This window comes from Varroa jacobsoni, unplaced genomic scaffold (genome assembly GCF_002532875.2).
Source record: "Varroa jacobsoni isolate VJ856 unplaced genomic scaffold, vjacob_1.0 scaffold_1274, whole genome shotgun sequence".
Classification (NCBI taxonomy): Eukaryota; Metazoa; Arthropoda; class Arachnida; order Mesostigmata; family Varroidae; genus Varroa; species Varroa jacobsoni.
Window position 1 is genome coordinate 599753 of NW_019214176.1, and position 14823 is coordinate 614575.

Consider the following 14823-nt stretch of genomic DNA (forward strand, 5'->3'; position numbering starts at 1 on the left):
AGTGCTATAATCAGTAGGATCCCGCCTGGAGCGTTCCACGAAAGAAGCCTGGCAATTCTCGCAACCCGTTCGTAAAAGGTCTCTTCGTCTGTCTGCTTTCTCTTGGGGTCCTTCGTTTTCTATGCACGTTTCCTATTTTCGGCTTTCCGAATAATATGAATAAAGCTAGCCGGAAATGACTTTTGTCTATAATAGGTATATACTGCGAGCCTATATCGATTCTAAAGTCACAGAAAGACTAGGCGCGGGTGCAACGTCCACTTGCACGCGATGCAGCTGCTGGTCTTATCAGAAGGACAAAAAAACATTTTACTGTATTCATAGTCCTAGCCCACTTGTTTTACCGCAGTGACCTCCGCCGGTAGGGCGTTCGTAAGGTTTGTCCACCTATAGCCTTATGTCTTGTCGTGTGATGTCTGTCACCGTACCTCTCAGTGGCAGATATGTAGGCTTCGTTAGACGAAGCGACACGCTGGTGCAAATAACGCGAGGGTGGCTGAGACAGTAAGGGAAACCCATTGCTTGGCGGCCAGGCAGGGCGATGGTTAAAGGAACCCATCAAGAAAAGCTAGTCTATTGCTGGTGATTGCTTTGGGCCCTCCCGAAAATCTTTGGTATTACTCTTCAACGAGAAAGGCTGTGCGAGGGTGAGCTGCCTAGACGCCGCATTTCCTTCCAGCAATCTCAAACAGTCTATTTGTGCGGAAATCAACAAGCCAGGAGGAACAAGGATTGAAGTGAATCGTAGTCGCACTGTCGAAACGAGCAAGTTAAGCTAAACTATTCTCGTTGCATTGGGCTTGCCTTTGAAGTTACGCTATTCCACATATCCTCAGGTAAGACGATTCACACAGATTAAATTCATTCAATAAACCTGTTCATGATGTAGTTATTGCTTCGATATTTATGCACATGTAAAAATGTGCAAGCATGCTGATGAGTAAAACCCATTTTTAACAATTTGGAAAATTTCCCTTGGTTATCGTTGATAGTATTGGTTTCAAGTATGAACCAACAACGTAGGAAATAGTGTGCTTTCCAAAAGGACAATATTGCCCTTTGAGACTAAGGGCTGTTAAGACACGAACGAAACAGGACAAATGAAATCAATACAAGTGCCAGCACGTACAAGAACAGGTACCAGATATCGCGAGCAGTGAAGTTAGGTTTTATTAGAGCTATACACGTATTGTCTCGTGTTCGAGAACTCGGGTTCGAACAATTATTTTTATTCATTAAAATTCGTCTTCATCGTGGGTGGGTAGGTAATAATTCAATTGATATTATATATATTGATAATTAGGGGTTTTAATTCTTGCAACAAATGGTCCAGTTAAATTACAATGTTGGCAAAAATAGCCTTTTAAAAACAACAGCTAGTTAATGATTCAAGGAGGGAAGTGTTATGGCTGAAGCTTTTTAACATCCGTATCACCCACCAAGTTGATGTTAACATTATGCATAATTATTTCTATTGCCTTAATCAAATATAATTACCCACATGCAGTTTAGGAGAGCTAACTTCGCGAGAACTTGAGTTTAACTCCACATGTAAGTCTCTATATTTTGTTAGACGTTTCATCAGAAACTTACTTGAAAACTACTGCACCTAAATTCAGTTTAAGCCTACGTTACAGACTGGTGAAAAATGTGAAGCTTCGAGATCAGATAAAAGGTGCCTTGCATCCTCTTATCACAGTAGTGGGTTTTTAGTGTGCCCGAAACTTTTATCTCTAGCGAATCTCGTATGATTTAGATAACATTTGGCAAATTGTACCTTAATATTCGTCTTAACAATTACAGAGAAACTAGCCAGACTAGTTCCGAACGTGAGTTACACTCCGCTGTCAAAGAAACGAATCTGAAATTGATCAGAACACAAAGATGCTAAAAGTACCGGTCGGTAATTGTTTAGTAGCTAGGTTGACTTCAAGATTTTTCCTCTTATGTTGAGGCCGTGTAAACCGCTTTACTTGTAAATATAATTGAAAGACTCGCTCATACCTGAAACCAATAGGGACCATATGCCACTTTTTCAAGTTGTCACGCTTAAAGGTTAACGGTTACCTATGAATATCTAAAGGTCATGCATACATGGAAGCAGGTTTATGGCCCATATCACTCTCGTTCTTCCATATTTCGACACCGTCAAATTTCCGTTACCCCTTACTGTTGATCATCGGTGTCATCATGCTGCTTACATAATAAAGCGTCTACCTCGGATGAGATCGGTTTAATCATCATGAGTACGCCAGATGTTCACAAGTTACCGCAAAGCTCATACGAGATGATTTCATGTACTTTAGACACGATATTGGTTGGATACGTACTTGATGCGTCATTTCTGTATTATATATAGTATTCATGCAATAGTAATGAAAATTAACGGACCATACGGTTCGGACCTCATACTTGAGCCAAGCTATATATATTTTCTCCTTTTATTTTTTAGGGAATACGTTTTGAGCAGCTATCCTGACTCCTTTTTTTTAAGGATACGCGAATCTAATTTGCGTCCACTGTTAAATAAAATGTTAGAAAATACTTCTCCATAAGCCGAAAATTCAAACCAATCTTGCCTGTCCACGATGCAACAAGATTCAATTGACTTCATATATGAATTCGGTACAAAGCTAGCCTTTAACAGCTTAATTTACTGACCCTTTAGCGCCTTATCGAACAAGGCTTAGCGAATATAAACGTATTCTAGAACAAGCAACAGCCACTTGCAAATGACACATTCGTAGTATTGTGGTTGCCTGGAGATGGGTTTGCGTTAGCACACATATCTAGAGTACTTATCTAAAATTCAAGTTACTCACGTTCCCTTTGTTTGAAACGCCGATCAACGAACAACCTACAAGCATTTCGAGTTTTGCTGGTAGGTCGTCATGCGCTCTAAGTTGAAAGTAACCTCCTATTCGAGGACATATATCATCGTAACGTAACCATACGAATACAAGTGATAGTCATGCAAATTTATATTACGTCCTGTCAATTACCTGTAATATCATGACAGGTAACTGTATACTTTTAAACACCTTCATATCTTATGGCTTTGTCATTTAGCCTTCATAGTTATCACGGCATAGATGAGAAACTAACGTTTCTTAGCTTTGCTTCTAATACTAATTCACTACGATCTGTTTTAAAACTAGTTCACTATTCTCTGAATTAAAATAAAGGCTGTGGATTAATTTTAATCTATGAGGGCAATCATGATTACCTAGTTTATCTTCGAAGTTTCGGTATTTCGGATTTTTTTTTTAAACAGTTTCGTCTATACCCTAGTTTCTTATTGAATATATCTGCCACTTAATTCATTAGTTATTACTTCTATTCGGATACAATGGTACTCGTTGTTTAATAAATTAATTAATCCAGAGTGGGCTCAATTCTCTATGAACCAAGCCAGAAGGGGTAGCTTGCTTTTCTAAACAGCTTCGAGTATAGTCCTAATTCCGAGGCGAACGAGCTTGCACAAGCAAGCGTGCTACATATTATAGCACACTGCATATTGAATTTCAATTAGGGAGCTAGAAGTTTTTTTTTGAATATGTGTATGAAATCCTGCAAGTTTCTTACTTGCCAGAAATTCTTACTTGGATAATGGATCTTAAGATTGAAATAAACGACTATTTTACTATTGGAACATTCACGGCAGGATTCGCAAGTTATGTGATCTACCCAGCGTCGACGCAAAGTCCGTCCGTTCATTAACTGACCCAGGCTGTACCAAGCTTGACTTTTCCCATTTTATATTAGGTGTTAGGTGGTATACATTTCTAAAGCGTTACCAAAACTTCAGTTAGGAAAGACTACAGGCCAAAGTCTCGATCGCTGTGGTCTTGGCATCAACGCTATTCCAGGCAGAACTCAGACCTTTAGTGACCCGCTCTCAAGTGTTTCTATGCTACTTTTTTTGTGACCTTTTGGTAACCAAGTGGTAATGCTGGTAGTGCATTATGCTGCTGCTGCTTGTTAAACACTCTTTAATTGCCGGTAATGGTCCGACCCATGCCGATCATTGTATCTGATGTGTTAAAGGCGATCTAGAAAGAGGAATGCCGCATGTTCATTTGTTCTCTAGACAGACGCGCCCAAGTATAACAAAGCCAGAGGTTGGTCTTATTCGATTACTGCTGTTAGTATTAATCGTTAATTTTGTGTTGCCGAACCACAAAGTGTATTTTTCCTTTTTTGTTAACCAAACCTGTCGATTTATCTTGTTCTGTGGCTGTATAGTGACCTGGCAAGAAAATGGATTTGAGTCAGGGTTACTACGAGGACAAAATCGTCAAAGCATGTCCGCAATGGATAAGACACAAATACTGAAGTATATAGATGTACACATAGTAGAGCAATAACTTTTGTATTTCCGTATTTCTCACGACCAACTTCTGTTACCTTTACAGAATGCCTATCTCAGTATATATTCCACGTGCCCGGCATCTCCCGCGCTACGGGTTGTTGGATAATCCCTACGAAAATAATAGGTGAGACAGCGAGAGGATTGTCTAAGGGGCTTTCGGTGTGCTAAAAGCATTCACATTGGAAGAAAATGTAAATCAACTTATTATTTTTTTACATTCCGATGATTATGATGTGTAATCGCTGCTAGCAGTGACGCTAGTAGATGCTAGCTAGGACATTTGTTTGCCTACCTAGATTTGGGACGCGTGATGGCCTAAGGTCGAATTCGCTTCTTCCACTTCGATTCGCGCTGGAAGCCAGCCGTCTAATTGAACACCGAACGGCTTAGGCGCCGGGCGTAAAACTCAAAACATCTATAAGCTGTATGCCCCATTTAGGAATAGTGCTGCAAGGAAAGATTCAGTGCGTCTTTAAAAAGTATTTAAACGTTCGACACAGCATTGGAACTAAAATCTATATGAGCACGTAAAATGGTGAAAAGCAAGAAGGCTAAAAATATACAATTATATCTATAATTTTGAAATGGACTTGCTTACAATGTAAATAAGGCCGAATAAGAAGAGGTCAAATCAAGGGAAGAGTTTTTTTATTGATATTTGGATATTATCAATCTGTTTATCTTTCTAGGGCACTTGTTCAGCACGAGCCCTTAGTGCAGGTGGACTTCGAATTGTTTGGCGATGTTGAAGGTAGGTATTTGTCTGACGCAATTTTACTGCAATAAAAAGCAGTAGCTTTAAATACCATAGGCGGTCCATTGAGCCGTGCACATGCATTAGACCGAAGCCTTATCATTAGCTTGAGTATTATTAAGTACCCTCTGAGCAAACTACGAAATTGCATAAGTATCGAGTACCATAGAATAGTTCTAACAGTCAGCCGCCTCACTTCTGCTGTCGATGCTCGAAATTCAACCTGCTGGCGCAAATGAAAGAAAGAGACGAGCTGTTATATAATAACTCGAAGACCAAATGGCGCCGTTTATATAGAACCGGCAGCATCTGTAACAATTTGTACCGTCTGCGGCGACTGCATAGCTAAGAGCAGCATACATAACGGGGCCGCAATGACTGACTATGAGAAGTACCCCGTCTTACTCGATACTTATGATATTCAGAGTTAACTAGCGAGGTATTCGGTAAACATCATTACCCGCTCTATCCATCTGTTATTTTAAACGATCTCCGCATGCCCTGAACAATCCATCTAACGGAGTTATTTGGGAGGAGAGTTTTTTATGCTGTTCAAAAAACTGAGCATACAACATACAAGATGTTCCTGTCAGTCTTTTCAAATGGATATATTATCCGTCTCAATATTTAGTTGAGACGACAGCTAAAAAGAATAATGTATAACATTTTCGATTGCCTAAAGCATGATGGATCAAGCATCAACATACATGCATGTGTTTATGAATACGTATTGTATTAGGAAATAGATCAATACATCATATTTAATAAGCTGTTTTCATTTCAGGGTTTAACTTCCGAGCGGTGAGTCTGATCTAATTATTCGATCGTCTTATGGATATTTACAAATTATCAGATAATACTTTGCGAGAAATAACAGAATTCTGTTTATGACTCTAATATCTATGTTAATTCACACAGGTTATGTAGTATGCCTTGTTGGTAGCCCTGAAGGCAGCAAGCCTTATTTTCTTTTAACCAGAGGCTTGGCCATCTTTATGGTCGTGCAATCGATAATTTTAGCTTTCATGTTCTCATCATAGAAAATAAAACATTGACATTTGTTTTTACAGTTTTTATTTTCCTTGCATGATTCGTCGTAAACTAATAACAATAACAATATGCTAACGTTGGTTTAATCTCCTGATCTTTTGCTTACTTATGTGAACGCCTAAACATCGGGATCGTCAATGTGCTCTGGTGATGTTACGTCACGATTGTGTTGACAACAGTATGCAAAGGATAAGGCCCTTCAGCTCGGTGTAGCAGGGTGGATGAAGTGCTCCCGTTGCCATACGATCGTCGGCCAGCTTCAGGGCGACAAGGACCGGGTAAACGATATGTGAGTACATACCGCTACCATTTTACTACCTCGCAGGTGACGTTTGACTAAATCGCAATTCAGAACATTACAGCCTGTGTACTAATCAATGCAATCTTCCTCGGATGCATAACGCTCTTATAGGAAAGGAAATAAAGTGCCTGAAATATGCTTTTGCTATTTACTTTCTTCCACTTGACATCGGCGTATGACTTTCTCTGAGTTAACGCCTCCGGCTCATCCTACTGCCAAAACAACTCCTCGAAGTTATCCTCTCGGTATAGTACCAACCTACATCAGCCATGAAGCTATGATTTAAATGAATTGCTTGTTTTGACAAGGATTTTGCCTCATCTAGTTCCTGACTCAAAGTACGGCATTGAAATAACTGTAGATATGTGTACTCAAAGGGTATATTCAAACGGGGGCTTTATTTGCTGCTTTTGATGGTTTTAATAAAAAAAAAACTTACGCAAGATTCGAGTCGTCTACTTGAAGAGACTATATTACCGTCGCTTACTTGAAGCACGCGAACACATATACGAAGCTGACTTGATTTTCTCGATCGAATTTACAGGACAAAATGGCTTGCTGCACAAAGTGCACCTGGATCAAAGGTAGGTATTCTAGAAAGTACTGGATATCCAATACGACTAGAGACAAAAGAAATTTTCTAAAGCAAATGTCATACATAGTTCAAAAAAGATGTAGTTAGTCACGCACGCATTGTTTACGTAGATGTGCCTGACGAAAAATAATTAGACACTCATATAATAAGATAGTGCAACAAAGCTTTAAAGGAAATGACTATACAGGTAAATCTATGACTGTGAAGGCCCCATGTCGTCACGAATTGACGAATGAAACATAGAAATACCTTATATTCATACGTGTAATATCCATCATTCTTAGAGGTCGAAACAAGTAACAAAACGACTAAGTACAGAAGTAAGGATCTGTCGAGTCGTAAAAAATCTTTTTACCGACCACTATGAGTAGGGAAAATCCTGTAGCAGTATTAAAAGCCCCGTACGATGTTTATAATAAAAATGGCTTAAAAAAAATATAAATAAGATGACTTGTATTTTAGGTTCGTCGCATGGAGCTGCGGCATTGGCAAATTATTGACGGCATGACGATGCGGGACTTTTCACTGCGCTTCTGAACACTGCCACGGTTCTATATATCATACACCCTCATTGTGGGGAAACACGTAATTTGATTATAATGTTTCAGCAGATAAAATCCTAATGTTACCCGATGAAATGGGGATGGATCTGTAAAAAATCCTGTAACACCAATTTCTCACACCAATTTGTTACAATTCCTTAGTTGAATAGAAAATACCGGTTGTTGCCTAGGATTTGACAGGCCAGTCGGATACTGTTGTCTATACACGAAGAACAATATTTGTGCACATAAGAACCTGATGTTAATAAGAATATGCCGTATGTAGTTGTACTGGAGGTGCAACCTGCTTATTAAGAATGGTCAGCTGTGTATTAATGGAGAATAAATGTAGGAGTTGCTTATGATCGTGGTCATGTGTAGTTATTTATGTTAGGTAAAAAAACATGTTAATACAATTTGACAATTTTTACCTTGGCGCATTCAAAGATGGCAACTGTGTAGTCTAGTTTATAGAGTGCGTTATAACTACATCAAGTGCACCAGAAGATACAGGTGACCGTAAAGATTAAGGCTGGGACAGCGGTTAACTTTTGTTATTAGATATTTAAAAGAGCGAATTTTTACCGATGTAATTTCTGGTCAACAGTATCAAATCAATAATTTATTCACCCTAGCTGAATGTCGATGAAAATTCCTATTAGGTCAAAGAGAAGATATCTGAATCTTAGTGAGAATTTGCAGAATTACTTAAAACCTTTTACGTAATATGACTCATTCAAATGTTATTGAGTTTGTAGAACAATGTTAGGGTTTTTCCAGATGTTCTGTTTTCAGATGAGTGTCCAGATATTGTCTGTTATCCCGCAGGGGACAACAGACAGGCAAACCCGCAGGCAAGATGGTTTACATTACAGTTATCCGTCATCTAAAGCACCTACATGTATCGTGACGCTCGTGGCCCTGATTTTCTACAGAGTCTATGGTGGAACCCATGCATAGCAAAGTGAATTACGGCATGCCTGTTGAGTCGGTTTGTCCCGTCCCACTCGTTATTCCTCATCGAGCCAAAAGCAAGAAAATCTCCACAGATATTCGCAAGTTCTTTTTCCCAGTTCTTAAAATTGGTTCTATAGGCTTCCATTACTGGGACTTCGATGTACATCCTGTGACGAGTCATCTAGGCGATATGCGACGTCATGTCAATAGATGTAGCTCTAGTCTAAAGACGCTTTAATACGATTTAATGGTCTGAAGGTCTTCACTAAAACCTTTTTAAATGTCGCGTATCTCATACTTTGCGACCGGAGATACGTTAGAATCGAACAAGCTGAGCGCACTAGCGAGAACAAGCAATTTGATTGTCCATGCAGCTAACACTGTCTTCGTGCGTCTGCCGCTAATGTGCGCGGTGTCGTTTTTGCCATTCGCACAAAAGAGCAGCCCCAAGTACGGAAATCGGTTTATATAGGAAAGAGGGAACTTGGCAAGTTAAAATATGTCAGTGGTTGCTGCCCTGCCTCTCCTTCTAAACTTCATCGCCTCTGCCTTAGTCAAATATAGGGTCAATCCCGAATATATGACTGACGCGTGAAAGCCGGCTAAGGGTTGTTGTACTTGGAGCTTGTTCGACCCGTATTTCACCAAGTCATCCTCCACCTTGAGGTCGACGAATAATGCACATAGCGGAATGTGCGCCACGACCTTGACTTCGACCGTTATGATCCTGCAGCGGAAAAGTAGCTTATGATGATCACTTCGTCGTTATTCCCAGCTTTGATAACATTTCATTGATTCATTAGGGCATAAAAGCTAATCAGGGAAATCGCCAAAACGGAGTCTAAAGTGTAAAACTCAGGTTGTACCTCGGTCATAAGCCTGAACGCCGTTTAGGCCTTCCGAGCAAAGCTGTAAGTATAGTTGAGCTACGGTTTATGCTTCCGGGAGTGGGGACGGAAAGACTGTACTGTAAAGTAAAGAATTTCAATTAGATACCGCGCAGAAATTTCAACATTCACCACGTCAGGTTCAGGTAGAACTTCGTAGGTGCGTTTCTGGAGCTTATCTACATCTAATTGTCGCGACGACGTTTGACTGTTGACGGTTTGCGTAGGTACAAGTTGGTCAATAAGGCCTAGCACCATCGGTATGAGCGCACGAATATTAGGCCCTCTGACAGTGAATAATTCTCATCTTGAAACTTTACCCAATTCGTGGTTACTCCAACCGTGAATATGTCTTAAAAGCCCACACTGCGCCCTGAATTCAGCAGCGTGCGCTGAAGTCGCCGCAACGAGGGAGAATGGGAAGACAGTATTTCCAGTCCACCGACGAGTTTCTCCACCGATAAATACGTTATTTCCGAATCAGATAGAGGAACATAGGCTGCTCCAGTATTTAGTCGTGAAGCATGTAAAGCGATAACGTTATTCTCCATTAGGCACGGCTTGAAATCGCTTATTTTATAATTGTAGAAAATGGTCTCTATTGGGTCGGTCTGGCCCAGAGCTTTTCATTGCGCAGCAGTGTACAGAATAAAGACGCGGTAAATTTAAAACGTTAGATTGCCTCAATTTTTGTTAGTACTAAAACCTCTTTACTATCCAGATCCTCCGGGCAGGAAAGCGCCATAGTTGTAATCACTTGACAGTTCCACTGTGTAATTCTTGCTGTATCATGCTATATAATAATTTACAATTTTAAATAGAACGTTAAAGCTTGTTAGTGTAGATTCTTGAATAATTTTAAACCTCTAAAGTGAGCCTCGATGAAAATACTATTTGAAATAACCTCGGGACAACACTTTGGTTTAGGACATGTTAGAAAACACAGCGGAAATCAAATCATACCCTGAAATCGTCTTGCGAGATTGTTATCGTAAAATGTACATATTGTTTATTCTGCGAATAATTGCGATACACGTGATTATTGTTATCTTAAAAACAGATATACCTATAGATTAAAGTAATATCTTTCCTTACTGTGATAAATGGGACAGTGTAGTGGACTTTATATATAATATGTGAATATACACGTAGAAACCTACCAACACTGAACACCAATATAGCTTGCACATTCGCAAAGTAGACATGACTAGGCGCTACTTCATTGTTTTCAATCGACTTAGTAACTCGCCTGATATGTACGGATATTGTTCAAATGTTCTTTTCGTGCAATATTTTGTCCTTTCAATCAAGTTAACCCTTTATTTGCTAAATCGGTTAACTTGATATTAAACAAATGAGACTCAGGACCTACGCGCTTGGGTTCACACCGGAAACGTATGCTCTTGATGTTTAAACAAAAATATTATAGACAGAAAACTGATGGAAATATAATAAAGCGAACTCTTCCAATACAAGTGCATTTAATAACTTTAATTCAATGATTATTTGTCTATAAAAATGTTAGTTGGGTTTAAACTTCAGGCAATTAAGCTAGTTCAAAGAACGATAGAAGAGTATCGTGATAATAGGTTGCGGAAAAGATGTCTGGTTATTGCAAAGGTTCAGTGGTAACGTGTTTGTCGTCTGAAACTGAGAATTGACGCAGTTTGTTCCAGAAGCCAGTTGTCCGAAACAGTTTTAATGGCAGAATCGGCTGAAATATTTAAGAAAAATATGGTTTGCAGAGGACTGCAATACGTAAAGCATCTGCACCATTCAATGCAACTGTTGTTAGCTATTTTTATTACATCTAGCAGAGCATATGGAGATTTTTAACCACATTTCCATGTATATGTTAACCGTATTTGAAATTTCTAGAGGTCATCGGGGGCGGCTCATCTTGAAAAAGGAATCATCTTCTTCTTCCACAATAATAAAACCTTTACATTTTACAATATTTTAAACAAGGCTAGTGCTTCAGTTTATTTAAACCGATTTACCTATACAGGCTTATGTACGTGAATGAAATTTATTAATAGACTTAGGCTGAAGCTGAAGTATCATTGACATAAACCCATTGCATTACTACTGCTAAAATTTTTGTGGGAAACACGCGATATCAATAAACCGTCTAACTTCAACGTTCCAAAAAGGTAAACACATGCTTAAACATTGCTACCTATGAGATTTTACTGAAGAGCCTTTTCACGATTTTTCTCTAAATAACAATGAATCATCCTATCTGTATCATTTTATCGTATGCTATTCGTTTCATTTATTTCTTTAATTTGATCGAATCTGACCAGATGTGCAAGTCACAATACGTACCTACTACAAGTGTTCTTTACATTACGTTGGTTTTGTTTTTGTGTCGCTGTTATATCCATACCATTTATTGAAGAAACAATCAGCAACCAAAGTTTTCGATTGTCCGATGGTTGTGCCTGTTGATTGTGTCATCAAATGAGACAATTACTATCTCTCCAACCTCTGAGTAATCATACTGACAATACATGGTCACCGTCGATTCGATGCGTGATTGTATGAGATCCAGTTAAGTCTTGTGTGATATCAACATTGATGCGTAATATCAATTGTAAAGTATATTTAGCAACAGGCTGTTGAAGTGTGTGTCTGGTTGGGTTTGGTCAAGCAAACGGCTAGCCTAAGATTTCTAGATGAGAATAATATAATAAATAAATTAAATAGCTAATAAACGATCGGTCAATGAAAACTAGATCAACAGGTTAAATCAATGTTTTTGAGGGCTACTTATTATGGAATTTACGCTGAGACGAAACCACGATAGGGTGAATTGCAGGTGGAAACTGCCTTGTTAGTATTGTATCTTCAACGCAGCGTTTGCTACAAATAAAAAGCGATTTTTTCTAATTGAAAACTTTTCCTGATTGGAGACATACACAGCACTCTAAACCTATTTCGCCCCACTTTATACATACGCAACCTTTTGCTGTGCGGCGCTCAGTTTTATGTTTGTGTATAATTTCGGGGCATCTGGCAATTTTAATAGTCCGATATCGCATTGGCCTTCCTGGTTTCAGCGGTGCTTGGGTAGAGATGCCGCTGCGAAGACGCCAGTAAAACGCGGCGGTATCCGAAGGCGCTTCCGCCAACACCAATCTTTACGTAAACTGGCTCTATAAAACAACAATAACAACAATACCAGCAGTCGATGCAGTGCTTCTCTGGGATTGTAATGACTTGCCAGACATGGCCATCCCTTTGCCTACTTGTTTTGTTGAATCGTTTTTATTCGACACAAAATGTACTATAACTTGTTATTATCAACTTGAAATATTTGTCTCAAAAATAAATGAGGGTGACTTTCGATATTCAGGGTTTGTTTTTTAAGTCAAACTATTCGTCGAGAATCAAGCATATTTATAGTACAGACGTATCTTATTGTTTGTTTAATTATAAAAAGGCGTTTATTTTTGTTTTTTTACAAAAGGCTTTTTTGCGTTCAAGATCGCTTCTTTAGGTGGATAGGCCGCTGTCAGGAACGTACGTGAGCGGGAACATTCAGCCTGACTGCCGTTGATTCAGATCCGACAAGCAATACCGTTCAAAAAACTTTAGCCGGAAGTATTCAAACCCGAACCGAAACATACTACGCAGGAAATGCTAAATGAAATAACAGAGCGTTCCAAACAGCACGTCCTTCTCCTGTCTTCGTAGGATTTGATTATATTTTATGTATGTTCTATATACTTTATATAAGTATATATAAGAATATTTTTTTTGACAGCAACTGCTATTACTATTGTTGTATATATTATTATATTAAGGGAATACCACTTTTATCCGATGAAGTTTGGCGGCGTATAGCAGAAACGAGAATTTCACTCAAATATTTGATTTATTTAACGGACGAATCAATTGACAGATCGTCGGTTCTTTTTTCGATTGCGAACTGACCCGATTTACGTGAAAGTCGCATGCCAATACGAATACTTCTGAAAATTTGCTTCACATAGCTTTATTTTGCTTTATTTATCGTGTTGAAACGCATCCAATAAACACTTCTAAGTAACATGCCGTCGCGGACTACACGCTGTTGCCCAATTAAAATAATAAGTAACAAATCTTGTAAAATCGATCGTTGTGATCGATTTTTTTATAAGTTCGCTCTATCTCATCTTTGTCATTATAGATGCACAGAGAGTTTTCTTTGCAGAAGAACATTAACTTATTCCTCTATTTTAAACGTGAAACGTGGCTAAAGCGTCATTTCCTTGGAAGATACGTGAACCGTTGTACGCTGCAGCAAGGTTGGAATGACATTAGAGCGTGACTTTTCTTTTCCGGTGATTTTTGAAGGTGTGCACGGCTATACGGTATGTGCTAATATTAGATAATGAGTACTGACATATTTCAGATCTACTGCTTTCTTTTATAGACTGCATTTTCAAGCGATTGTTTGTGTATGGTTATTTTAATCATGTCAAACTGTCACTTTGAGTAAAATTCTATTTTTTTTACGTCTGTGGTATTTTCCTACCATTCCTTCTGTCGGAGGACAACATGTCGTCAGTTGCGTCCAGTGAATTTGATTTGCTTTTAAAGCACATCGTCGACGAATGCATGAAAGCTTACATATAATGCAAGTTAAAAAAAAAAAAAACGTTTAAAAAAGTTAAAAAGAAAGTTAAAAAAAAATTCTCTTTTTCTTTAGACTCTGTCTTCTTAGCTGCTGGATTGCTGTGTGCACATGTTTCTCTCAAGGTAAGTCCCGTGAAAATTTATAAGTGAGCGAGCGTACGACGTTTTAGCGTAATTGATTTTGCTGTAATTCTCAGGTTGGGGGCTTATGATAACCCGCAGCTGGTTTTCGGGTGAACTGGAGTTTCATCGTTAACTCGTATTGTACCACGCCTTACTATGCCGTGAGTGCGGAGGACGAGTGTTTTATAGGTCAGTTTACGTTAACTAGAAAGCGTGAATTGGTTTGGCCATGCAATAGTGACAATATGCACGACACAAACATCCACTACTCCATTGGCCTACAAAAGCTCGAGGTAATTCACGTACGCAATGCAGCTAAGGAGCAGTGGAAATATGAGAAAATGCGCATCACCATCTTTACCAGAACGCTGAAGAGAGCAGTTGACAATCTGCTAGAGTGAGCTCACAAAATGTTTAGTGCAATGGAGGAGTCCAATAAGGAAAATACATACAAATCTGTGCTTTTCGAGATATCAATGTCTTGCACTTGGGATACTTAAACCGCCGCTACTGTAGTTAATAAGCGGGGTCAACCTCTGGTTCACACTCGCACTTGCTATCTAACTTAATAGATCTGAACGTGTTCTTTTTCTTTTTTTGAAAGCTGTTTTCAACATTG

The 14823-nt window shown here is 38.9% G+C and overlaps 1 protein-coding gene across 4 annotated transcripts in view; it reads left to right on the forward strand.

Moving 5' to 3' along the window:
• Positions 1-7984, forward strand: part of LOC111268313 (acylphosphatase-2) — a 10249-nt gene extending 2265 nt beyond the window's left edge. For 2 of the 4 annotated variants that reach the window (XM_022847210.2, XM_022847208.2), the window contains exons 3-9: positions 436-836; positions 4416-4496; positions 5062-5123; positions 5911-5927; positions 6356-6465; positions 7022-7061; positions 7535-7984. In XM_022847210.2, coding sequence (XP_022702945.1) covers positions 4417-4496; positions 5062-5123; positions 5911-5927; positions 6356-6465; positions 7022-7061; positions 7535-7609 — 384 coding nt within the window. In that variant the 5' untranslated portion in view covers positions 436-836; position 4416 and the 3' untranslated portion in view covers positions 7610-7984. Of the gene's footprint in view, positions 1-349; positions 837-4004; positions 4122-4415; positions 4497-5061; positions 5124-5910; positions 5928-6355; positions 6466-7021; positions 7062-7534 lie in introns of those variants that run through there. The other 2 variants (XM_022847209.1, XM_022847211.2) reach the window with 2 other exon arrangements.
• Positions 7985-14823: the final 6839 nt, after the last annotated feature.